The 27,862-nt window shown below is 41.6% G+C and overlaps 1 protein-coding gene across 4 annotated transcripts in view; it reads left to right on the top strand.

The window, feature by feature from the left end:
• The window catches only part of LOC126190763 (hemicentin-1-like), a 1,169,490-nt gene that overhangs the window by 805,290 nt on the left and 336,338 nt on the right, over nt 1-27,862 (top strand). For 3 of the 4 annotated variants that reach the window (XM_049931283.1, XM_049931285.1, XM_049931284.1), the window contains exon 5: nt 16,283-16,366. The exons of the other annotated variant lie outside the window; for it this stretch is intronic. In XM_049931283.1, coding sequence (XP_049787240.1) covers nt 16,283-16,366 — 84 coding nt within the window. The remainder of the gene's footprint in view (nt 1-16,282; nt 16,367-27,862) is intronic. 4 annotated transcript variants of the gene reach the window in all.

The raw sequence follows: 27,862 nt of genomic DNA on the forward strand, positions 1-27,862 counted from the left end.
ATAAGACTTCTACAAACAATGACGATACACTCAGCGTGCATCCTGGAAAAGAGTGTAATGATTATCTCCCATAAAGGACATGTAGAGAGCAATTTCAGAAAGGGAGAAACGTTGCTTTTCAGGGAAAAGACTTTCAGTGTCGCTTGTGTAACGTCTGTTATATATTAAAAATGTATCACAAATTGGAACAGCTAGCTGTGAATACAGAATACCGTGAGATATTATTGTTTAGGAAGAGCAATTAAAAATTCACAGTCATTCTGTCAGCGACACTAAAGGAATCTGAAGATAATTTGAACGGAAAGAATAATATCATGGAATTTTGTAAGATGATTTTCAAGACAAATAAAACAATGATATAGGAATGCAGTCGAAGTAAAACAGGCGACTCTGTGGTTTTAGATCAGAACAAGAGACATTAATAGCCGCCGAAGAGTTTTATATTTGGGCAGTAAAATAACTGACAATGCCCGAAGAACATGAAATACAAAATACAGACTGGACATAGCAAGAAATAAAGCGAATTTCGTTAACATTGTACGTAAATGAATATGTTAGGATGTCTTCTCTGAAAATGCTTGTCTGGAGTATGAAACGTGGGCGGTGAATTCTGCAGGGAAAAATATAATCTTTTAGAACGTATGTTGCGAAAAAATGCTGAAGATTAGATGTATAGACCGGTCCATTGCGTGATAAAGAAGTATCTACAAATAGCGGAAAGTTAAATTTATGCACGACTAAAAGAAGGGAACGGCGGATAGGATACATCTCCAGGCATCAAGGAATACTCGAATACATATTGCTAAAGTGAAGGGAATTGTGAGGCGTGAAAATTACAGAGAGTTTTCAAAGCTTTACTACAGTAATAAGTTCAAGGGAAAATGGATTGCGCCTGCCGGAGTGACCGAGCGGTTCTAGGCACTACAGTCTGCAACCGTGCGACTGCTACGGTCGCAGGTTCGAATCCTGCCTCGGGCATGGATGTGTGTGATGTCCTTAGGTTAGTTAGGTTTAAGTAGTTCTACGTTCTAGGGGACTGATGACCTCAGAAGTTAAGTCCCATAGTGCTCAGAGCCATTTGAAACATTTTTGAAAATGGGTTGCAGTCGTTATACAGACTTGCACTAGTGTGGTGAACTGCATGAGACCAGTGTTCGAATCCCACTCCAGAACGCAGATTTAATTTCTCACAGATTTTATAATCTCAGATTAATTAAGTAATTTCAAGTCATAAGTAAAACTGTGAAGGGATCTGTAATTGCGAAGTTTAAGACTTCCGTAAGTGAGCACTTGGCAAACGTGTAAATGTCTGGTGACACAATCACGGTCTCCAATATGAATCTGTGGTAGTTCGAAGAATACCGATGGCATCCTCTCGTACGATGAGTGGAACGGAGAGGCAATACGAGGTACCAGGTCTCGACCATTATTTGTCCTCTGAAAGTTATAGCCGGGAAGAACGCCTTAGCGGCAGACAGGGAGAACAATCGATGTAATACCCAGTCGGCATGACCCCGGCTTCTGAAATTCCACACAAAGGTCGCGTGTCGGGGGCCATGTATCCACGGCGGGACTTCTGGCGTTGTATCGCGTTACAGACCCAGACAAAGCAGGGACTCATTTACTTCCAGCATTGCGTGGCGGGGCAACTTCTGAAAGCCGGCCACAGACCCAAATGGAGATTCACTGCCTCCGCCGTTGTGCTCGGGACATGTCAACGTGACTGCCGTGCCATAAGCGTACGTCAACAATGTAATAGAATTTTGCGGATTTACTTTAACTGAGACATGAGCGGCGTTCCAAACTCTTCACTCCGATACAACAGGATACGTTCCTTAGCTTACTACCACGGTTGGGATGTGGAATAAATTTTCTGTCCGGTCAAATCATCTCTCCTTTCTACTTTACATATTTCATTCAGTGCTTAAATGAGCGATGGGATTTCGGCCTTTGGCCGAGCTTTTTTTTTTATAGGAATATTAGCCAGTTTGGGGCTGGGGCAAGCATACTCCCAGTTAGGAACATTTCGGAAGCGATTTTCATATCTGACATTTACTGTACAACCAAGCCATATCCTCACGAGTTTGGATGTGGGGAGTTTTTCCCAATTTGTCATATTTGGGAAGTGATTTCCATTCCTGGCATTTTCCATACAACAGCGCCAGATCCTAGAGAGTTGGGGGTGTATGTGGAGGGGTTTTTCCTAACTAGGAATATTTCGTAAGCGATTTCCATTTTTGGTTCAAAAATGGCTCTGAGCACTATGGGACTTAATTTCTAAGCTCAACAGTCCCCTAGAACTTAGAGCTACGTAAAGCTAACTAACCTAAGAACATCACACACATCCATGCCGAAGGCAGGATTCGAACCTGCGACCGTAGCGGTCACGCGGTTCCGGACTGTAGTGCCTAGAACCGCTCGGTCACCCCGGCCGGCTTCCATTCTTGGTATTTCTCATACTGTAGAGTCTTTTACTGCAAGGGAGCAAGGGAGAGAATGTCGTTATGTGTCGAGGGAGAGGATGTCGTTATTGGTAGCCGGTATCCTCATTCTACATCACAAATGCTCACATGGGTTAATATGGGTCTTCATTTACAGGAAAATGTACTTAACTTGAATAGAGTAATGTGTTCTGGTACAAGGACTTCAGTAATTGGCCTCTTGAAGACAATAACGGCAATCTTGCTATTACAAACCTTTAGCCTCACTGCTGATATCGCTGTAGTCACTAATCTGGTCGGTATTGCACTCTCGTAGCCTGTGACGTGAACTGAGTCCACTCTGGGGATATACTGGCAGACGCCAACTGGCGGAGTGAGTCAGTGAGTGAGTGTGGCCTCCGGTCAGCGGCGGCAGCCTAAATACCTGCTGTCGAGGGTAGAGATGGGGGATCTGCTCTTGAACTAATTCATAGAGTTGAATCTTTCAAAGGAGTGAACAATCAGTGATTCAGAAAAAAAGAACGGTAGCTCCAAACGTTTCCCATGGCAGAGAGAGAGAGAGAGAGAGAGAGAGAGAGAGAGAGAGAGACGGAGCATATCAGCAGCACCTCTGCTGGTCAGAGCACAGTGCACACCACACAACACAGCCAGCGCCGGCCTCTGCCCTGCTTCTACCTTGGCTGCCTGCATTGTGCAGTGCCCCATTGGATTTTGTGTTTCACATATGCCGTGCCGTCTCTGTGCGTCGTCTGCCGTGTGCAGTGTCTGGCGCAGCTTAACTTCGCATCGCACTCTGTCGGCGATCGTTTCAGTCGCACGTCCTGCCCTCTGGGCAGTTGATGCGAGCAACAGGACAGAGAGCCACCTAGCGGATAACATAGGAACTACTTGCAAAAACCTGCTCGCAAGGGAACGGGCGATTTGTCTCGGAGCGGGTGAGTTCACCGCTCCCCCCACCCTCGGAACTCGCCCGCTCAACACTCACCCCACCGTCTCGACTCTAGCCAGAGCATTGAGCAAAGTGACTCAGGTGTCACTCTGGTCTCTGCGGTCTCAGCTCATGCAGTAATACAGCTCGCGGCTCGACCTGCTCGACTCAGCGCCTCTGCATCGGAGTTCGTCCCCACTGGATATTGTTCTTCGTAGTAATACCGCTATGTATATTACATTATTATGTTATGTATACATCAATTGTTTTTATTTTATTTTTATTTGTTAAACTGATGAGATTAGGTTCCAGATGACTCCTCTTACTATAGGATTTTTATTATGGACACTCGAATTTACGCTTTAATTACGAGCGAACCGATAAACGTATTGCAAAATGTGATACACCAATATTTTCCTTGTTTTATTCTGCGTAAGGCTATATGCAGCACTTTCGTTTTACAGTCAAATTTATATTTTTTTTTCTTATTCTGGTACGGATTTTGCAATTTTAGGCGTCTTCGGAAGGAAACGTTCACTTTAAAAAATATATGGCTTGCGATGTATTTGTATGAGGTTAATGAAATTTTAATACATTATAGCCAAATATATTGTTAATGTAAATCTCAAGTTACAACATTTTCCAATCACCCAAAAAACCACGATAGCGCAAAATAAATCAATAATCAGAAACTTTGTCATATCGTGGAAATTTCAATAAACAATACAAAATTCTTACTCATTATCTGTGTTACTTAAAAATAGGATCAAATAAGATCAAAATACAGGTATAGTACTGGAATAAACCAAGTTTAAAGGGCAATGTGCCTTCCATTTATTTTCTATTGTAAATGAGTGGTGAGTCATGAAAAAGAGCTAATTCATTTCAGGGAGTGAACAGTTCTGATCCAATCTCTGAAAAGAACAGTTTTGCCCATCTCTAGTCGAGGGGGCGTTGGTGGCGTGTTGCTTGTCCGTGTGTCTCTGACCTCACTCGTGATAGGCGCACTTCATTCAGCGCCCCCTTATCGATCTTCACCCTTCGTCTAAGCGGACTGGTGTGCTGGCGACAGCTTACGCCAGCACATACACAATACATAAACACCATGCACCTGTGTTACGAGGGTTGGAGCTTAAGTAGTGGCAACTATTTATTAACAGCACAAAATATATACGTGTTTCAGAGTTTTACTGACCTTCAAGGTAGTCACCAGCATTGTGTATAACCCGTTGCCAGCGGTGTGAAAGTCGTAGGATACTCTTAGTAGTGCCAGTTGTGTTGACAGTTCGAGCGGCGCGGTCTATTGCCTGTCGAATTTGTAGCATTTCTGAAGCGAATGCCATGAAGTGTTTCCTTTAGTTTAGAAATCGAGTTGAACTTACGAGGGCTTAAGTCAAGAGAGTGCAGTAGGTGGTATAACACTTAGCAGCCCCATCAGTCAAACAAATCAACAACAGCTTGCACTGTGGCACTGTGACTGCTTGAGCATCGTCCTGCAAAATGCGTCAGGTCCTGCAGAAAGTGTCATCACGTCTGCCTCTATGCTGTTTTATTTTGAAACACAACCTACGTTCTTGGACGTCCGACTCTTCGTTGTCCGGTGGGCTTAACCATGGCGACTCTAGGCAGACACTCTTGCTGCATTCTTTCTAAATGATTACACCAGTTCACCTTACAGTTTTTAATTTTGTTTTCCAAGTCAAAAATACGTTGCTCTTGTCTTATTTCTATATTACGTATTTGTCCATCAGTGTGAAACTTTTCAGTGCTCTGAGAAATTTCATATCAGTTGACGCAATTTTCCTTCTGCCTTTCTTCATGAGTAGCCTCTTCCCGTTTCCATATAATACTACCGGAATAGCTATTGCTTCATAAAGCGTCAGTTTACTTTCCTTTCTGCTTTCAAATTTCAGAATTCTGTGAATTGTTCCACAGATAGGTTTCAATTTAAAAGTTTTACTTGTATGTCGCTATTTATTGTTTTAGTTACTTCACATCCAAGATAATCAAAAATGGATACCACACCTGTTTCTTCCCTACTTATCTCAGTTTTGGATCATATCGTCTTTTTCCCAAATGCCATTACTTTTGATTTGTGTGGAGATATTATCAGTCCATACTCTCATATTCCTATCGAATATTTCTTTGGATCCATAGACCCGCGCGGTAGGAACATCGTATCCATGTAAAACAATGCTTGAACTATACTCCGGCGGGAACATTATACTACAGCTGAAAAATTGTTTCCATCTCCTCAACATAAAGATAAAAAGTGTTTGAGAGAAACAGCAACCTTCTCTAACGTCTTTATATGTTTTTACTGGTGCTGTTAGATGCTTCCCCACGTCAATGAACACTGTATTTTAAAATGAACATAATCAGTCTCGACCGATAACCCTCGTAGATCGGCACCAGGAGAGTGGAAAGCCTGTGGTATATTATTGGAGCGACAGATTGGTACATTTTCCTGCGCAACGTACTGATCTTCATGTAGGGGGGGTAGTAAGTTCGGCCTTATCGTAGTGAACTAGTTAACAAGCCATATATTTCATGGTGCTCGCAGGCTTTCCAGCCAGAAAACTCCAGAGTCCTCAGATATAGTTGATGTAAAAATAGAACTGCTTTCAAACTTTGTTTGCGTTATTTCTGTACTGTCATGCTGTCACCAATCCAACTGAAATATATGAGGGGTTACAGGCGTGTTATACGAATTATTTATGCACTAACTTTGAGAACATGTTGTAGAGCCTCTTCTAGTAATAAACCTTTCTTTCAAACTAACCGTCTATTTCACAGAATAAGTACTAAGAATTAAGAAACCGTTCATACATATTTAAAATCTATCACTTTTATGCCGAAAAGTGTCCCTTATTAAGGAATACACATTTACAATTACTCAAAAGTAGCCTTGGAAAGTTAAGCTACTAATAAAGTACAGCTTGGAGACGCCTGAAGGTCGTATCCTCCACATTAATACAGGGTGTTTCAAAAATAATATACGTATTACATAGTATTATGTTGTCAACACTATGGATCGCTGAGCCATGACCCTTCTACTGCAGGAACGAATACATTGCCTAGTTAATAATCATTACTGCTAGATGTCGGTTATTTTCTGTTTTGCGTGGTTATCATCACATGTTGCAAAATGGCTACGCCGCAACAGGAATTATTTTGTGTTCTCGAATTTGCGAAATGTAATTCCGTGATTACAGTGCAAAGACGTTTCAAGTTGAGACATCTAACTGATCCTTCGAATGGATGGAACATTCGCAGATGATATCAACGGTTTCTACACGTAGGATATGTTTGGAAGGAAAGAGTCAGGGCCACACCCGTGCGTCCCATGAAAAAGTCACACTATTTCAAACAGCTTTCCAATTTAGTCCTACAGAATCAACTCATGGGGTTCTGTTAAGAACAAATTTATGCACCAACACTGCAAGGGCACCTAGAAGAGCTGAAGAACCGTATCTGTTCTTCCATTATTTTAGTGACGATGGACTTGCTTAGGCGAGTATGGGAGGAATTCGAATATCGATGTGATATTGTTCGTGTCACTGGTGAAGGATACATTATCATCTGAAATCTAAACCTGAAAATTAGTAAATATGTGTCACAGGTTTCGTAGCTATATGCCTCAATTTAAACTTGAAAAGTTCGTAAAGATGTGTTCGTAGCGATACGTGTTACAGTTTATCAAATACATACGTTCTAAATATGCATATTACTTTTGAAAAACCTGTACGCATAAATTACATAATAGAACTAGTTTGACAAGTACAAGTATACAGGGTGATGTTTCGAATTTACGGAAAATTCCGAAAGAATGGCATCTGTGTCCTCTGCCTTATTTGGGCTCAAGTATTACAAAGCTCCGTCGAACTCTTTAATACTGGACATCTTATGTTGTATGCATTGCCATGCATTTCATCTCATACCTTATTAACATACAGTTCACTCCCTTCGTAAAGGCCCTCATGTACTGCTTCGACTTATCCGGTCCCTCTCCTGTGTTTGAACTTGTGATTATATCAGGTAAAATAAGACAGTATCATCATCATAATTTAAGACTGATTATGCCTTTCAGCGTTCAGTCTGGAGCATAGCCCCCCTTATACAATTCCTCCATGATCCTCTATTCAGTGCTAACATTGGTGCCTCTTCTGATGTTAAACCTATTACTTCAAAATCATTCTTAACCGAATCCAGATACCTTCTCCTCGGTCTGCCCCAACTCCTCCTACCCTCTACTGCTGAATCCATGAGTCTCTTGGGTAACCTTACTTCTCCCATGCGTGTAACATGACCCCACCATCTAAGCCTGTTCGCCCTGACTGCTACATCTATAGAGTTCATTCCCAGTTTTTCTTTGATTTCCTCATTGTGGACACCCTCCTGCCATTGTTCCCATCTACTAGTACCTGTAATCATCCTAGCTACTTTCATATCCGTAACCTCAACCTTTTTGATAAGGTAACCTGAATCCACCCAGCTTTCGCTCCCATACAACGAAGTTGGTCGAAAGATTGAACGGTGCACAGATAACTTAGTCTTGGTACTGACTTCCTTCTTGCAGAAGAGATTAGATCGTAGCTGAGCGCTCACTGCATTAGCTTTCAGTAACTCCAGTATATTTTTGATACATTGAAGCTTTAGTTGAAGGGGTAGTCATACTGTGCTAATTATCAATCGAGAAAGTAAAGCTGAGTAATTATTTTGTAACTACTTTCAGTGCGTTGGTAAGGTAGAGATGGACTATGACAACTGTTTAGGCTCCTGCAGAGGCATGCTGCGATACTGTAGCGTGGCGGTTTGAGTGTGTACCATTATACCAGACATGATAACTGTAAACAAACAAAAAATTAATTACCTTAATTGAACTTTTCTCGATGGTATTCAAAACCTGATGAGTACCTCTCGTTGATGCGAGGCTCGCAGAGTCCTCGCGTTAAGTTCCACGCGGCGTGACGCTCACGGGATGTTTCGGGTGTACTGGCCTTGACGTAACGAAGCCGGCAGACTGTTGTGCCTGATAACGCGCGGCCACAGACCTGATCAGCGCCACCCGCGCTGACCGCGCAATACGGCGCGCCGACCGCGCTGACAGATTAAAACGCCCGCCGCCGCACAGTAATCACCCAGCTGCGCCACCCCCTCCTCCTCCCCCTCCTCCACCTAGCCTGTACTCATCACTGGCTGTCCTCACCAGCTCGCGACACAGGGCCACACCGACTACCCATCGCCTCTGTGACGGCGGTAATGACGCATTTCCGAGCGAACGGCCGGCGCGTAGTCCGCAAAAATTTGATCGTGATCTCCAGCTATCAACGTCGGTCCAGATCCGTTGCTCTCATCGCGTACTATTGGTATGCTGTCGGTGTGGGCTATTAAATACGTACCCTGCAGGGCACTGTACTGTAACAGCCTGGCTTGCGACCTCTACTGCAGTCGGGATGACGGTGTGCGATGGAGCAGCTCATTTGGCGCTCTGAGCACTAATAACACAACATTAACTCCACGAGATTTCATTCATTAATGTTTACATTCGTATATTCTCCTCTGTGTTAGCGTGCAAGCCGGCAGAGGTACAGCGTCGGGGCCTCGAAAGTTGTTGATGCTGTCTCACCGATTTGATTCATATTAGTAGTGTGTGTAGGGCACGAGCAGGACCTCAACACATGCGAACAACCGTTACCGAGAAAATCGAGTTTGAAAATTTTGGGCATGTTTATATACTTGGTATGCTGGCTACAAATATACAAGCAGTCCGCAGCTGAGAGAGTAAGCGGTTACTTTCATAATCGCCAAGTGTGTGCCTCGAATCCCGCTGCCGGCATGTTTCATTCCCCGAAATTGTATCAAAGTAAATGCGTGGTACGCAAAAAACTGTGTGATGACCGAGGCCCGTTTGTGAACGTAAAGCCAGGTTGTTTTGCGACAGACACACTGGAAAAACCATGCGCAATGCAATATAACATATATTATTGTAGTATGTACTACTTAGCACCATGGCAATGCTACGTGCGCTACAGTAGAGCGTGCTAACTAGCACCCAGGAAATGCGACATTCACTACAGTAAGATGGAATGCCTAGCACCGAGGCAATGCCAAATGCGTTATTGTACTGGAGATTGTCTAGCACTTAAAGAATGCAACATACATTTCATTAATGTTGGCTGCCTACCACGTAGGCAATGCGACATACATTACCGCAATGTGTGCAACCTAGCTCCAGGTGGAACTTACAGTAGTATAGACTCCCAACTACCCAAGAAAAGAGGCATTCATTCCAGAGAATGGTAATGCCTAGCATCCAGGTAAATGTGGGCTGTCTAGCACCTAGGTTATGCGACATATATTACAACAATGTGTAGCACTTAATATTCAGGCAAGCACTGAGGCAATGTGACATGCACTATAGTTATTTCGGCTGCCTAGTACCCAGGCAGTGCGACATTTATTACAGTCAGTTCGTTGAGAATGTGTTTTCTGTGTTAATGATGAATTACGGGCATTAAAAAAGACTTTTTGGATGTTGTTTATTTGTTCCAAACGTAAATAAATTAAACTTGCTTGAATTTCAGGCTCCAGCGCTGTAAATAATTTCATAAATAATTTCATGGCACGATACCATGTTTAATGCAGGAAGAAGCAGAATCTCCGTAACACCATATTCTACACTAACGTGTGCTGTGAGCATTGAGATTTGTGCTTCAAAGAAAGGCGTATGAATTAAGTTGTGCGCAAGAATTGTGCATTTGTATGTTTATTTGTCTTGCAGGGACTTTACTGATGTTATTTTAGGAAAAATTATTTTATTTTTAGTTTGTCATGATTGTTATATGGATGGACGATTTGTTATTTGCATGTGAACCGGCAGTAGTATTAGCTGTGATCTGCTAGTGGCATGTATTATCACCTCTAGTTATCACACAGGAGCATGTAATAGGAAAACTATTCAGTGATTAGTGTATCAGTGAACAATGGATAAATTTCATGTTTGAAATTATTATGGGAAAGAACAAATAAAAAAAATGCATTTGCGGATTAACTTGACTGAAACACATATCTATGACTGATGAAAGCAAGCCAAGGTGAACACTACGTGGTGAATTGACAAAATAAGAACGAAAGAAGTTTTTTGCGTATTACAAATGGATAAGAAAAGACTGCAGAAGCAACTTACAGGAACACGATATGCTAGAGCAACATGAGATGTTGGAAAAATCTGAAGTAATCCTTTGCTAGGCATATAATTTAATATGTCTAATGTGTATGACGAAAAGGATGAGTATCAGTCAGCTAGGAAGAAAGGTGAAATATGAGATATGTCCTAAGAGGCTTTAGAGTTTTGAACCTACATGTGTAAACGACTATGCTTTGGATTAGAGATCCATTGAGACTCAACAGCTCATCCATATGGTTCACATTATGCGAATACTACACTGAATTTCACATAATCACTACAGTCTGACCAAAAACAGATAACGTATTCTATGGAAGATTGCACGAGATATTCATCTTTCAACTTTGTTGTTATTCATAGTTTGAATGAGGAATGGAATTAGTAATGTGGAAAAACTTAAAATTTTGATTGTAACGCATTAGTTATTTCTTAGTGAATTATTTGAAAGTTGCAATCATTTAATGAATGTTTCGTTCGAAATATAATTCTTTTGGAATCACAATTTATTACGAGTAGTTACTAACCAATTAGATTTCTTTCAGATCTTGCAATCTGCTTTTTCCTAATTACTGCTTTGCGCCAGTTGCATTGAACGTGCTGTTGAACTACTTCTTAGTTTCCATTATTCACTTTGTTGCTTTTTAATATGACTAATAGTGCATGAATATTGTCACTTCATCGTGAGAGCAGTGTAAAGGAGCAGGTAATGCTAGCCACCACTTAAAACTATAAGTTTGAAACACGAACAAGAGACAAAGCACAGAGAGTTCTTAACCAGAGTCTGTTGGCATCTGCTCCTGTTTTGTACCTCAACAAATTGCCATCAGTCCGCCTTGTTATTATAGTTCAGGTAGCCAGTTTCCATGTACTTAACGAATGGCATTATGAAACAACCAGACCCTGTTCTAATGAATGCTGATTCATAGAAAACAAATAGTGACAGAGTGGAGAGCTTCGAATCACGTATTGAGAGTACATCAAGTTTTAGAAAACTTTCTTCATGTTAAATACATAGCTGTAGTAGTAACATCATTGGTACATACATATGCATCTATTACACATTTTGTCACGTGGTGGGTAATGTTAAATATTTATGTACCTTTAGTGCCCACATGCCATTCCCAGTGATAACTGCTCACAGTTACAGCAAAGAATAGTTGAGGAAAGAAGGCAGTTCCTAGAATACTGGACAGATTAGTGGAACTTTCAGCTACAACATCCAGGAGTAGTTAACTTGGCATGGGAAGGGGCAGTGTGAAGGAAACATAGTGGAATGAGATTAAGACTGAATATTTAAAAGAGGAGAGCGGTAGTTATATAGAGATGTAAACATTAGTAACACGTTAGAAAACATGGAGAACAGGACCAGACTAATCGAAACGTTAATTTAAATAAAAGCAAAGCGTATGCGCTGTCCTACACCAACAAACATTATAGTGGTCAAGTTTGGTAAGCCCCATGGTAGAAAACAATTTGCGTTTTGCCACCATTACGACCGAAATAAGAAAACAGTCGAGTGCCCTTTATATTAATGAGAATTATCAGGATCTTTTTGTACCTGTTGTTGCTCTGCAACATTATCAGATGGACTACGATGGCAACACCTAAGTGCATAGTGTCAGCAAGTGATAATCGGTTTAGTGGCGGCGTTGATGTTGTAAGACTCATCCGGCATTGCGTACATTGTCAGCGTTCTCTGGTGGTGGCTCTTGTAGCTTTTGCTGGAGCGAGCCCAACTGCAATGTCTCTGACAGTCATTCACACGCACAAGTGAAGCCTTTCAAGACGTTTCTGCGGACAGTGCGGCTAACACAAGAGTAGCACCAAAGCTTCTCTCATAAGGCCTTGCACGATAACGTCCCACTCTAGAAGATTATGTCTCCTAGCGTCCTGCGAAGTTTGGTGCGTCCAGATTTCTGATTGCCCACCTTACGTTCTTTGTCGCGACTGTCGAATTATACGACAGCAATTCTCATAGCTACTGCGTATCGCCATCTTCTCTCACACTAAAAGACACATACTTACCTTGAAGGTTCACCTTTGGAAGCTTATCATTCTCCTCTTCAGTTGGCTTCAGCTGCTCCACTAACTGTGGAAGCCCTGCGCTTAATCACACAGGTCACACGGCTCAGTTGTTAGATTTCTTTGAGAAGGGCCTTTTACTATTGAGCACATGTTTGTTATTTGAAGACGGACGGAAGATGGGCTGAGAGTGCACCAGTACCATCATGCTATCTGCTCAGACAATTGTCCTTGGCGGCATTCTGTAAAAAATTTCCCTGTCTGCAGTTCCATGCACGAAGTAGCTATATCTTGCCAAGACCTTAATGACTTACGCACTAGCAACGTACCACAGGTGTAAGTGAAGAACTACAGGAGAACTGAAGTACATGTGTGTATGAAGCTATTGCCTAATTCTCAGCAGCACACATCAGTAGCAGCAGTAGAATGTACTCATCAAATGCGTTCCTATGCAGTGTACTACGCTTCACTGCAGTGTAATACTACAGAAATACTATAAGTGATTCTCTTGTTTCCAGAGTTCTATGTTTTCCAAAGCATTACATCTACAAATGCGACTGATGCATAAACAGAGCCGCACTGTATTCACCAGCTGACGTTACGAGTGCGGAGTCTTCAAAAAACGGCGACAAAGCGAGAAAAGAGTTTTTATGTGTTGGAATATGAGTCATAATCACCTGTTACAAGAATTCAGAGTGGGTTCTGAAGGAATTCTGGAAACGAATCGCCTTGTAAACACAATACTGTTTGTTGGTATCGACCACTTAAGGGGCGCTCGTTACCTCTGTAAGGAGAAAAGGCTTGGCCAAGCGTGTCAGATGCGGCCGTCGAGAGGGCGAAGGAAAGTTTCGTGCACAGTCCAAAGACATGAATGGTCCGCGCAAGCCAAGAACTTATAATAGCGCAGGTAACTTTGCGTAATATTTTACGACGGCGGTTACATTTCAAACTGCACCGTCTACAGCTCGTGCAACAATTAAACTTCGAAGATTACGACACTCGGCTTCAATTTTGCATCACAGTACAGGAAGCATTTGAGAATGGACATTTCGCCTCCAAGGCACTATTCAGCGACGAACCAACCTTAGATTTACAAGGAAAAGTCAATCACCACGATGAGTTAGGGAGCTGAAAATAATATTCTATCGGGTGAAGGAGATCCGCCGAAAGTTAACGTGTTTTGTGCAATGTCACAGACGAAGCTGTATGGCCCGCTTTCTTTCTTTGAGAAAATTGTGACGCGTACATCTTACCTCGATATGTTACAGTCGTGTTTGTTTCCGCAACTGACTGCTGATTCCGATAACATCGTCTTCCAACAAGACGGGTTAACCTCTCATTGGAGCATCGATATTCATCACTACCTAATCGACGAACTTCGGCGTCGCTGGTTTAGGTGCAGTGGGGAATATGATGCGCATCTTTCCCTTGGCCCCCAGGTCACTTGGCTTACCGTCTTGTGATTTTTTCTTTTTTGAATAGAGTAAGAAGCATGTACATGTACCGCCACTGCCGAGAATGCTGGAAAAGTTCAGATAACCCATCAGCACTGCTGTGGAGACCTCTGACAGGATCTTGCTACATAAGGTGTGGAGTGAACTCGAGTACCTCTTGGACGTGTGTAATATGATCAGAGGGGCATTAACAGAAAGTCTGCAGAGTCCTAAATGCAAACTTGGTGAGCTCAGAATTTTATTCGTGCATATATCACACCTGTACATGAAGTATTTTGGTAAATATGCAGGTGTCTAGGGTATAAGTGCAGGCATTTTTCTTAGTCACTGAGGACAGGGCAGATTACAACATTACATCAGTATTTATTTTATTTTCAGACTAATACGAGGGTGAGTCAAATGAAAACCTTAAATTTGTAATAACAAATCGAAATTTCGCACCGTTATCCTGTAAGTTGGTAAGCGTGCTACAAACAGCGTGCAGAATGTCCTGTAGGTGGCAGCATAGGCCTAGTGTAGATGCACACATACCGTCGCAGTATCAGTATAAAGATGGCCGCCCCACATGCGAATTGCACCAGGGGCGACGAACAGCGTTCTGTTATTCGGTTTTTGCGTAGCGAAAGTGTGAAACCTATTGAAATTCATCAACGAATGAAGGTTCAGCACGGTGATGCATGTTTGTCACAGCAGCAAGTCTACGAATGGAATAGGAAGTTCGCAAATGGTGTGACTTCACTGGAAGATGCTCCTCGTCCAGGTCAGGCACAGTGAGTTGTGATCCCACAGAACATTGCAGCAGTTGAAGCCATAGTGAAGGGAAACCACAGAGTGACACTGAATGACGTTGCAGCATGTTTACAGATTAGTCATGGGTCAGCACACCACACTGTGCATGATGTGCTCCAGTTTCACAAAGTGTCTGCAAGATGGCTGCCACGGCAGCTGACTCCTGAAATGAGAGAACGACGTGTGGATGCCTGTGAAGAACATCTTCGGCGCTTTGAACGAGAAGGTGATGGCTTCCTTGCAAGAATCGTTACTGCGGACGATACCTGGGTTCACTTCCACCAACCGGAAACGAAGAGAGCGAGCGAGGAATGGCGCCATTCCTCATCACCAAAGCCAAAGAAGTGTAGAACAGAACCATCAGCAAAGAAGGTTATGCTGACTCTTTTGGAACGAAAAAGGCGTCATTTTGGAGCATTACATGCCTAGAGGGATCAATGTCACCAGTGCATCATACACAGATCTCCTAAAAAATAATCTGCGGCCTGCAATCAAATAAAAGTGACGTGGATTGCCGTCAGCAGGTGTCCTTTTGCAACATGACAATGCACGGCCCCACACTGCCCGTACAACAGTTGCAACTATCACAGACCTGCATTTTGAGTGTGTTGCTGATCCACCATACTTCCCAGACCTTGCCCCAAGTGATTTCCACATGTCTGGACCAGTCAAAGGCACAATGGGAGAAAAAAAGTTCCGTTCTGATGAAAAGGTACGCCACGCGGTGCATGAGTGGTTACGCGGACCACCAAAAGATTTTTTTTCTAAGGGAATTTATGCACTTTGTAAGCGCTGGAGGACTAGCATTGAGCGTGCGGGAGATTATGTTGAAAAGTGATACAGCTTTGTATCACTTCTGCACAATAAATAATGTTTAAAAAATATTTAAGGTTTTCACTTGACTCACCCTCGTATTAGAAGTAGCATTTTTTTAGTTTGTTTACATTGTATTTTCCAAGTACATGGGACAAGCGAAAGCCATTAATGCTTATTCCCCCCTTGGCAGCACGTCAGGTGTTGAAGTGTGGTCACACGGACGCAAAATGTTTACTCTATGTTGACCGGTGCAGTCCCGTTAGAGATGCTGTTACCACTGTGCGAAAAATATCAGGTAGTGTTTGTGGGAAGACTCTTACACCACAAAAAGTAATAAATAACACCCTTAATTGGTTACATATTAAGGTACCAATAATCACAATGTCTTTCACTTATATCCATAACAGCCCGTAGAGCCTAGAAAACAAATGGATCATTTAAAGCAGACCTGTATTTTCCTACTGATTACTGTGTATTTTTTCTTCTGTTTCTTTCTGGGGACGTCCGTGTGCAACCGGCTAACGGGCAGCAAAGTAGATGTTGGCTGACTAACCAGAGTGCGGCATGTTGAGCGACTAACGCATGCAGGCAGTGGAGGCGGAGCGGAGTGTTCTGACCGTGGCTCTTCTTGTCTGTTCCGCAGGCCCCCCTACAACCACAACCGATAGCCCGCCTGAGGAGCAATCCTCCTCCGTCGCGGAAGAGCTCTTTGTCACGCCCGAGCCTGGTAAGCGATCGTGCCGCCCGCTCCGCCACAGGTCCGAGGGCCGGCCCACGTGTGCTTCACTAACACCTGCTTTCTGCCCAACACGAGCACGTGTGAATGGTACCTACCTGTTTAGGTCTCTCTGCCAAAGAATCTCCCTCCAAGTGGACTCGTTCTGGCAGATCAGTAACCTAATGAAGTTGCATCGTAACACTTTAAAGCTACCCTCTGAGGGAAGTAACTTTTTGTTTTAAATAAATACTTTATTTCATTTCTGTCGAGTAGTTAATATCGCCACATTGTTCATTATCGAGATATATCTCAGAAAATAATGTTTTGTTTTACATCACGTCGTGATCCACACAGCAGTATGGTGCAGCAGTAGTACGTACGTACACATTTATCATAGCTGTGAAATACTATATACAGAATGTTTTGCCCTCATCTGCTGCATTTGGACTCTTATTAGGGACGTTACTGATAATATAGGAAGCTTCATGAGACTGCCTGCAGATGATGTAGTTGTCTATAACAAGGAAGCAATGACAGAATACTGTAGTGTTCTGAAGGAAGATCTGTAAAAGATACAGGGATGTTGCAGGGACTGGCAGTTGACTCTGAACGTAAAGAAATGTAACATTTTGCTGAGATACAGGATGTGATGGGTATTAATGCAGGTATTTCTGTTGGTGCCCGAAGACGATGTACTGAACAGTATTACATCAGTATATACTTCATTTGCAGACTAATAATTATAACTTATGTTTTTACATTCGGTAGTAGCTCCAGGTACATGTAGTAGGAACAAGCCGTTCCTGCTTATTTGCCCCTCGGCACCTGTCAGATGTTAAAGTGTGGACGCGTGGACGAAAAAACATTAGTCTATGCTGACATCCGTCGTCCACTTAGTGGCGGCACCTGTCAGATGTTAAAGTGTGGACACGTGGAGGAAAAAACATAAGTCTATGCTGACATCCGTCGTCCACTTAGTGGCGGAGTTACGACTGTACAGAAAAAAAAATCAGGTAGTAAATTATGTTACACGTTACAGGAAATACTGTTCGATACAGAGAAAAGCAACAAACACACTGATGTGTGTACATATTAAGGTACCACACGTAAAAATATCTGCACTCTGTACATGAGAAGTAATCCACTAATGTATAATTACGCTATTCATGACAAACTGCTGGGAAGAGTAACTACTGTAAAAAAGGATGGACAGGCCTAGAGTGGATTGACCACGTAGAAAAAAAGAGTAGAAAAAGCAGATGCCGTACAGAGATTCATAGGACGAATCCGATGTAAATGTAAATCATCCTCGAACGAAGTGACTTATGAAACACTTTTTTGACCGATTATTGTGTCTTGCTCAGCAGTCTGCAACCCTCACCAGTTTGCATTAATAGAAGAGACAGGCAAGATCCAACTTTTCTGAAGGCTACAAATCTACTCTGTAGGAATCAGCATGGGTTTCGAAAAAGACGATCGTGTGAAACCGAGCTCGCGCTATTCGTCCACGAGACTCAGAGGGCCATATACAGGGGTTTCTAGGTAGATGCCGTGTTTCTTGACTTCCGCAAGGCGTTAGATACAATTCCCTACAGGCGTTTTATGAACAAAGTAAGAGCATATGGACGATCAGACCAATTGTGTGATTGGGTTGAAGAGTTCCTATATAACAGAACGCAGCATGTCATTCTCAATGGAGAGAAGTCTTCCGAAGCAAGAGTGATTTCAGGTGTGCCGCAGGGGTGTGTCGTAGGGCCGTTGCTATTCACAGTATAGGTAAATGACCTTGTTGATAACATCATAAGTTCACTGAGGTTTTTGCGGGTGATGCTGTAGTATATCGAGTGGTTGTAACAATCGAAAATCGTACTGAAATGCAGGAAGATCTGCAGCGAATTGACGCATGGTGCAGGGAATGGCAATTGAATCTCAATGTAGACAAGTCTACTGAGCTTCGAATACATAGAAAGTAAGATGCCTTATCATTTAGCTACAGTATAGCAGGTCAGCAACTGGAAGCAGGTAATTCCATAAATTATCTGGGAGTACGCATTAGGAGTGATTTAAAATGGAATGATCATATAAAGTTGATCGTCGGTAAAGCAGACACTAGACTGAGATTCATTGGAAGAATCCTAAGGAAATGCAATCCGAAAACAAAGGAAGTAGGTTACAGTACACTTGTTCGCCCACTGCTTGAATGCTGCTCACCAGTGTGGGATCCGTACCAGATAGGGTTGATAGAAGAGATAGAGAAGATCCAACGGAGCGCAGCGCGCTTCGTTACAGGATCATTTAGTAATCGCGAGAGCATTACGGAGATGATAGATAAACTCCGGTGGAAGACCCTGCAGGAGAGACGCTCAGTGGCTCGGTACGGGCTTTTGTTGAAGTTTCGAGAACATACCTTCACCGAGGAGTCAAGAAGTATATTGCTCCTTCCTACGTATATCTCGCGAAGAGACCATGAGGATAAAATCAGAGAGATTAGAGCCCACACAGAGGCATACCGAGAATCCTTCTTTCCACGAACAATACGAGACTGGAATAGAAGGGAGAACCGATAGAGGTACTCAAGGTACCCTCCACCACACACCGTCAGGTGGCTCGCGGAGTATGGATGTAGATGTAGATGTAGAAGAGTGGCACGTGTCCTCACAGGATCGTTTAGCTGGCGTGAAGGTCAGAGGCAGACGCTACAAGAGATGTGTTGTGCATCGCAGAGAGGTTTGCTATTGAAATTCCGAGAGTACTTTCCGTCAAGACTTAGGCAACACACTGCATACTTACGCAAACGTCCAGCGAAATGACTACAACGAGAGAGTTAGCAAAGTTACATTTAATATGGAGGATTATCGATAGTCATTTTTCCCACACGACAGTTGCGAATGGAACAGAGAGGGAATCACGTAGCGGTATCATAACACACTCCGTTCGGATTGTAGATGTAAATGTAGATTACTCTTTCCACCGACATTGCCGTGCGGATCATGAGGTGGTGTAAGTGAAATTTTTCGTATGATGTATTTTAATAGTCCCAATGAGGCGAAATCACCTAATCGTCAGTAATGAAATAAAGAGTTTGTTTCAAATAAAAACAGATTCATGCACGAAAATGCATTCCTTCAAGACATTTATGTACTTGGGAGGTGGCTTATTGAAAGCTAGCTTTGAAATAAAACCATGCCCATTAATATTTTCCACTAACAGCACTTAACTACATATTGCTTACTATAAGGCTTTGCACATGTATAATTGTGCAGCTCATTGTTCGGATAATTCCTTTTCCTTTACAGATTTGTAGATTAACGTAACTTATTCAGCGCTTGTATCAGCATTTTTGAAATCTAAAGAGCAGCATAGTTTTTGTGAAAATAGAGATTACCGTGGAGGACACCATAGTCAGTAAGAACTTTGTTAGTGGACTGTCGTAAAAGCCGTGGATAATAATGTGATGAAATCCTAGAAATTTTGAATAAATTAAGCAGAAATTGTGTATTTCGGAAGACTGCAAGGCATTGAAAATCATAGAACGTATGTATAATGGAAACAGAAACAAAAATATTCTAATGCTCCATCACAAAATGCAGTCACAATAAGATGCGACCATTCTCGTGGAGGATCCATTCCTTCTTCCGTTTCAAGTGTGCCGCAATCTAAGAACGTTGTTACACGAGACGCGTTGCGCACTTTTCTTTTAAATGAAACAAAACGCGTTTCATGGAAAACGCTCTTAAACTGCAGTTCGCTTAAGACGCAAGAAGTAAATAATGAGTGGTTGTAATAGCCGGAGTGGCCGAGCGGTTCTGGCCGCTTCAGTTTGGTCCTGCGCGACCTCTACGGTCGCAGGTTCGAATCCTGCTTCGGGCATGGATGTGTGTGATGTCCTTAGGTTAGTTAGGTTTAAGTACTTCTAAGTTCTAGGGGACTGACGACCTCGCCAGTTAAGTCCCATAGTGCTCAGAGCCATTTGTAATAGCTTCCAAATATGTTATCTACTGGTAGATTCACAGGATTGGGAAATCAACTTGCGATGCACAATTAAATATTAGATTCTCAGTAATTGATTGAGTAACTGCCCTTGAGTACAGGAATTGGATTTAAAAATTATAGCTAAATCTGACCTCAACTTGAAGATTGCTTTGCATGCCATACAGACTTTGATAGAAATTGTCGTATTTAATTTGTGTGTTCCGATGTTCTAACTGACTTATCCAGTCACTTATGAGGGGAATTTTAAAGTGAATTCCAAACGGAAATGCACGTTGATATTTCTCACACATGAAAATAATAATTTCCAGAGGTGGAAGAACTGATAAACGAGAGAAAAAATCTTGCGATCAATTGAGGAGTCAGTTCCGAACCTTTGGACTTCGTGACTGATCCTTAACCATTAAGTTACCAACCATTCAATTTAAGATACGGTGATTATAAGATGCGCCAACTGCATCAGTGGAAGACATATACGTTGTAATTATCTTTTTTCTTAGAAGTCATGAGCTTAAGCTGGACTACAATAAAATTCTATCTGATTACCCATCATAGAACACCACAGCATTCGACGAACTGGTCTCACAACAGAAGTTAAAAGCTATATCACAGGAAATTATTACCAGATTATTGCGCATAAGGTTTTTACTACAAAGGAAGAAGCAACCTGGCATATGTAGTGGATATAACACGATGGCTCAACTACAAACCTTAAAGAAAATTATGTAACGGAGCAGTAAGAAATTATTACCTCTGCTTCTGAAATTCATAGATTTTTTGAAAGTTTTGATTCTGCTGCAACCAAATTTGTACAGTCAGCTATCGAGAAACACAGCACTGATGAATATAAATGTCAGCGCTACACATTCCACTGGGCTTCAAGAGGATAATGCGAAATTTAGACCTAAAAGTATATTGAGGTACGGAGATTCTACTTCTTAAAAATTATTCTCCTCGCTTGTAGAGGCACTTTAACAGTCTTGAACTGGGGAAACGAAGAAGGAATGTACGTGAATCATTTTAGTTTCCTTGATGACAATGCTCTGTTTGGCGATAATGTACATAAAGCTCAACAGCGAAATGATTAAACGAAAGAAATGTTTCACAAACTAACACAGACAGAGAAAACTCTCTTAGCGGAGCTCAGTGATGGTCTTGAAAACATTTTTTTTCTGATATGTCTCAGCCTCAGGAACAGAAGAGACAGCAGAGCCGGTATAGACTTCTCAGACCGTCATTATCAGATGATGCGAATAACTTACATGGTTTCTTCATATACGGATCCACATCCACAGTCTGTTGTGTAAATGATGGAGCCATTTTAACCTCCGTAAATTTCATTAAAGAAACAAAATTGACACCCTTCGGAGGTTAAAATGGTTCCTATTATTCAGAATTTACGTAATAACTTGTAAAAATAGAATGGAACAGGCTTCATACTGAAAAACTACGTAAATATTTATTTAATCGAGTAGCCCTTTCACAGAGCACGTTAAAGCAATATTTGAGTTCATGGTACATGCACTCTTCTTCCTCTTCACCCATATTCGTTTCATGTGTTCTTACTTCTGCTTCCCGAACTGTTCGATGTTATTAAGCTGTTTCCCTTTTCTTCCTTAGTAGTCCCTGAAGCCCGCATTCTGAATTCTGTTCCTAAATAAATTTCTGCCTTGTGTGTCCATTCCGTCGATTGTTTCCTTCTTTGAGGTCATTAAGTGTTTGTGTAAACTATAAAGGTTGTCGATTCAAGTTCACAATATCACTAAAAATTTGCTTGGTCCCTCTTTCGCTTCCGTTCTAATTGAGTGTTCGAAGAACGACATTTTTATTTTGCGCACTGTGTGTGTTAGATTCTCTACATGTGTATACACTTTTCTGATACGCTGTGCCTCTCGTATTCTGTCTCTGTTGCTCTTGGGCTAAGTCTGATACTAACCAGTCTTCTTCCTCCTTTCGTAATTTACTTTATGCCACCCTTTTGCATTAGTGTTTCGGCACCTTGACGGTATAAGGACTCGCAACTGTACTGTAGTGTTTACGCCTGGTGTCCCGTGATAAGGTTTGCACAGTTAGATCATCTCTTTGGTTTCCCAATTTGTTGCCTATCGTGTAGGAGTTTGTCCGGTCTTTAATCACTTTCTTGACGGAGCAGCTGAGAAGCAAAGGTGACAGTTCGTCTCCTTGCATGACACCTGTTTTTATCTCAAAGTTTATGTCGAATTAGGCACAGAACCTGACTTTAGACACAGCATGTCTTATTGTGTCTTGGATAATGTTTGTAGGTTTAGTACCTAAACAGAATTCTTTCATAATAGTGATGAGGGAATTAATGTCAGTTAATGTAACTGTTGTATCGTGGCTTCTCAGCTGACTCATTTGCAGAATATTTTTTAATTTTAAATTTTTTCGCTGCATCATCTACCTTTCCGAAATCCACCGTGTTTTTCAATATTTGTGCATCTAGTTGCTTAAAACTTTTGAAGACTCACACAAAACCATGATTCTCAATTAAAGTTTATCCTTAGTGAAAATTGTAGTAAAAATGACAACTAGGGAGCTCCAGATTTAGAATAAATTAAGGAAATTATATGTTCGATTGGGAAACAGTACGGCAGTTGGTGAGGATGGAACTATGGCAGAATTGTGGAAAGCCCTACGTTTATACTTAAAATACAATAAATAAAATCTAGAAGAAAGAGGTACTTCTAGAGGACTGGGAAGCAGCCATTATACATTCTCTGGATAAATAAGGATCTAAAAATGACCCAAATAATTATAGAGGGCAATTACTTTTGCCAGTAACATACAAAACATTGTCTGAAGCACTGTTCAATCGCACAGGCTACCAATAAGACTGAAAGGTATACTTCAAAAACATTAATGGAGTAAGTTTGAAAATAGGGATAAGAATCGTTAAAAATGATTATAATAATATATACCCAAATGCTGGAAATGAAATAGCAAAATATAACAATGATCATAGAACCAGACGATTCGTTTTTGTATTTTTGGCAGCTAAAGACAGTGACGACATGGACAATAAAAGTATTATGCAGTAATTTTAAAAATGACCTAGGGTGAATTTGATAAACTAAATGGGGTTTTGTATCCAAGCGTTCGACGATTTTGAAGATGTAGCTTATAATTCAGTGGAGTGTGTCTAAAAATTTACGTCTAATGGCTCCTAATAATGATGATGATGATAATGATAATGATAGACCACAAATTCTGTTTACTATCCGAGAGCCACTTTTATGGATTTTGAGTTGTAATGGTAGTGAGAAAAATTCAACACATCGACAGAGTACCATACACTTATGTTACTGCTGAAAGGTGAATTGCATCGACGGTGGTGACCCACACTCTGGTGACTATATTCTTGTACATGGTTTCAGCTCATCAACATCGATTCCGAAAGTCTTCAACAAATTCTCAATTAAATATTTTCAAAACAAAATTTAAGGAAGAAGGTGTATCGCTTTGTCTAATGTCGTTGCATGGCAAACTTCGTACATGGGTTGTTTTGCATTAGCCAGATCGCTTTCTATTCCTTCCAATTTGGGTGACGCGTTCTTGTCACACCACATCTCTATGTAATACGTTTTCCGGTGAAAGTAGCTTAAGACGAAAAATCCATTTTGACGAGTTCGAAACATACCGATATGTGCTTCGGTGGATTAAAAAGTTTTATTGATTGGCGACTCCATGTAGTGTTCTGTGCGCCACGACCAGATAATGGATATAATTGGAAGGAGACAGCATTGGTCGTATTGTTTTGTTTTATTATCCGCAAAATCGATTTTCGGTCACTTAGTGACCATCCTCAGTGCTGTAATATACAATTAAAATTAGTAGGCACTGGTATGAACAAGCTTAGAGCGATCACATGAACTGATCGCATATATGTGATCGCTATATGCTTGTTGATACCAGTTCCTACCAATTTTAATTGTATATTATAGCACTGAGGATGGTCACTAAGTGACCGAAAATCGATTTTGCGGATAATAAAACAAAAAAATACGACCGATGCTGTCTCCTTCCAATTATATTAAAAAGTTTTAATAGCCGCCTTTCAATTTCAGATGGCCAGTTTAGTTGGCTTACGGTATCCGTGATCGGTGTTCAGCAACGAAATCGTTCTCCCTCACAAAGGACAGATATCATGAAATACGCACATTGCGTAATTGACTGGCGAGCTAGTTTCTATCTCTCTCTACATAGTCAAATTACATAATTTAATCTTTATACATTTATTAAATAAAAATTTAGTGCAATGCAGATAATAGCAATCACGGTGCCGTCGCAACATCAAAGTTGCCACAGTTCCATAGATACATTATTGGGGATGGAAGTGTATTCTACCACGGAAAACTGGAGGTTTGGTACCTATTACTAGCCATAAAGTAAGTGGAAAGGAGGTCTTCATATTTTTCATAAAGACAAAAAAAGGAACATTAATGACATCATCTATTACAAAAGGTATCAACATTAAACTAAGTAGTTCATCTAAGGGAGGCATAATACTCGTATTATAAAAAGAAATGAAATTTTCTTGGGTTAGTAACAGTGACAGTTGTCTATTCCTCAATAACTTTATATGCTTCGTGAAATGTCGTTAACAACCTTCAAATCAATGTGGTTAGCAATCCAGGAACATTATACTGAAACTGAACACAAACCCCATTTATGCAGTAAAAATTTCTCTTGTATTGGGGATTACGAACATAGACAACAAAAAACAGATGAATTAGTTGAACGTCACTGACTTCCTACAGATAACAACATTCAGGAATAACGGTTAAATTTTCGAATTGGCACACTGTTGACGTGTGCGTTAAGTATTTACGAATACTTGAATTACAACTGTATCTCTGAAATTAAAAACTCATAAAAGGTCTGAATAGCTTGTGAGAATGCTGAATGTTGGATTGTGCTAAGAAACAAATGGTAAGAAAGAAACTGATAGGTTGCGCCGTTTCCTAGATAATTAGCATTGAAGTTAGCGAGTCAAGCGCTGGCGAGAGTACATTCATGTGGCTCGCCAGATAGAATTAGTGTCTGTGGTTCTCACAGTGTGGATGATAGCGCTCAGACCCTGGCTCGGGTTCGCCACTAGCTAACCTCCCACGTCCAATTTTTGTGTCGCTCCCGTGTTCCGTTTTAAGAAACCAAACGAACAACGCGTTTGCGCACGCAACCGCCTGACTAGATCATTTCAATGCTAATTAACTCGGAAACGGCGCAGAGTTTCGTATTGTTTCTTAACAATTATTTCTCCGTGCAACATATTCTGCAACACCCTCACAAAATAAACGTCAAACGAAAAACTACAAAGAACGAAACTTGTCTAGCTTCAAGGGGGAAACCAGATGGCGCTATGGTTGGCCCGCTAGATGGCGCTGCCATAGGTACAACGGATATCAACTGCGTTTTTTTTAAAATAGGAACCCCCATTTTATTACATAATCGTGTAGTACGTAGAGAAATATAAACGTTTTAGTTGGACCACTTTCTTCGCTTTGTGATAGATGGCGATGTAAGAGTCACAAACATATGGCTCACAATTTTAGACGAACAGTTGGTAAGAGGTAGGTTTTTTAAATTAAAATACACAACGTAGGTACGTTTGAACATTTTATTTCGGTTGTTCCAATGTGGTACATGTACCTCTGTGAACTTATCATTTCTGAGAACGCATGCTGTTACAGTGTGATTACCTGTACGTACCACGCTACAGTCTGGAACCGCGCGACCGCTTCGGTCGCTGGTTCGAATGCTGCCTCGGGCATGGGTGTGTGTGATGTCCTTAGGTTAGTTAGGTTTAAGTAGTTCTAAGTTCTAGGGGACTGATGACCTCAGATGTTAAGTCCCATAGTGCTCAGAGCCATTTGAACCATTTTTTTTTGTACGTACCACATTAATGCAATAAATGCTCACCAATGATGTCCGTCAACCACAGTGCATTTGGAAATACGTGTAACGACATTCCTCTCAACAGGGAGTAGTTTGCCTTCCGTAATGTTCGCACATGCATTGACAATGAGCTGACACATGTTGTCAGGTGTTGTCAGTGGGTCACGATAGCAAATATCGTTCAACTTTTCCCACAGAAAGAAATCCGGGGACGTCAGATCCGGTGAAAGTGCGTGCCATGGTATGGTTCTTCGACGACCAATCCACCTGTCATGAAATATGCTATTCAATACCGCTTCAACCGCACGCGAGCTATGTGCCGGACATCCATCATGATGGAAGTACATCCCCATTCTGTCATGCAGTGAAACATCTTGTAGTAACATCGGTAGAACACTACATAGGAAATCAGTATAGATTGCACCATTTAGATTGCCATCAATAAAATGGGGGCCAATTATCCTTCCTCCCATAATGCCGCACCATACATTAACCAGCCAAGGTCGCTGATGTTCCACTTGTCGCAGCCATCGTCGATTTTCCGTTATCCAATAGCACATATTATGCCGGTTTACGTTACCGCTGTTGGTGAATGACACTTCGTCGCTAAATAGAAGGCGTGCAAAAAATCTGTCATTGTCTCGTAATATCTCTTTTGACCAGTGGCAGAACTGTACACGACCTTCAAAATCGTCACCATGCAATTCCTGGTGCATAGAAATATGGTACGGGTGCAATCGATGTTCATGTAGCATTCTCAACACCGACGTTTTTGAGATTCCCGATTCTCGCGCAATTTGTCAGCTACTGATGTACGAATTAGCCGCGACAGCAGCTAAATCACCTACTTGGGCATCTTCATTTGTTGCAGGTCGTGGTTCACGTCTCACATGTGTCTGAACACTTGCTATTTCCTTAAATAACGTAACTATCCGGCGAACGGTCCGGACACTTCGACGATGTCGTCCAGGGTACCGAGCAGCATACATAGCACACGCCCGTTGTGCATTTTGATCACAGTAACAAAATATATCAACACGATATCGACCTTTTCCGCAATTGGTTAACGGTCCATTTTAACACGGGTAATGTATCACGAAGCAAATATCGTCCGCACTGGCGGAATGTTTCGCGATACCACGTACTTATGCGTTTGTGACTATTACTGCGCCTTCTATTATAAAGCGAAAAAAGTGGTCCGACTAAAACATTCTTATTTCTTTACGTACTACACTAATATGTAATAAAAATGGGGGTTCCTATTTAAAAAAAAACGCAGTTGATATCTGCTTTACCTATGGCAGCGCCATCTAGCGGGCCAACCATAGCGCCATCTGGTTTCCCCCTTCAAGCTAGACGAGTTTCGTACTTTGTAGTTTTTTTGTTTGACGCTATTTCGTGAGATATTTGGCCCGGTCACTATCAATGGACCACCCTGTACACATAAAGAGAAAGAGCAATAGTCATTGCTAACACAGCAGTCATTGTGTTGGTTCGCTAGTAGATTCTAATTGTGCGAGACAAGACTCAACTGACGACTTTACGGTTGGCGAAGATCTCCGAACTTACGGAGGCAACAAGATTAAAGCGTGTTCAAAA

This window comes from Schistocerca cancellata, chromosome 6 (genome assembly GCF_023864275.1).
Source record: "Schistocerca cancellata isolate TAMUIC-IGC-003103 chromosome 6, iqSchCanc2.1, whole genome shotgun sequence".
NCBI lineage: Eukaryota > Metazoa > Arthropoda > Insecta > Orthoptera > Acrididae > Schistocerca > Schistocerca cancellata.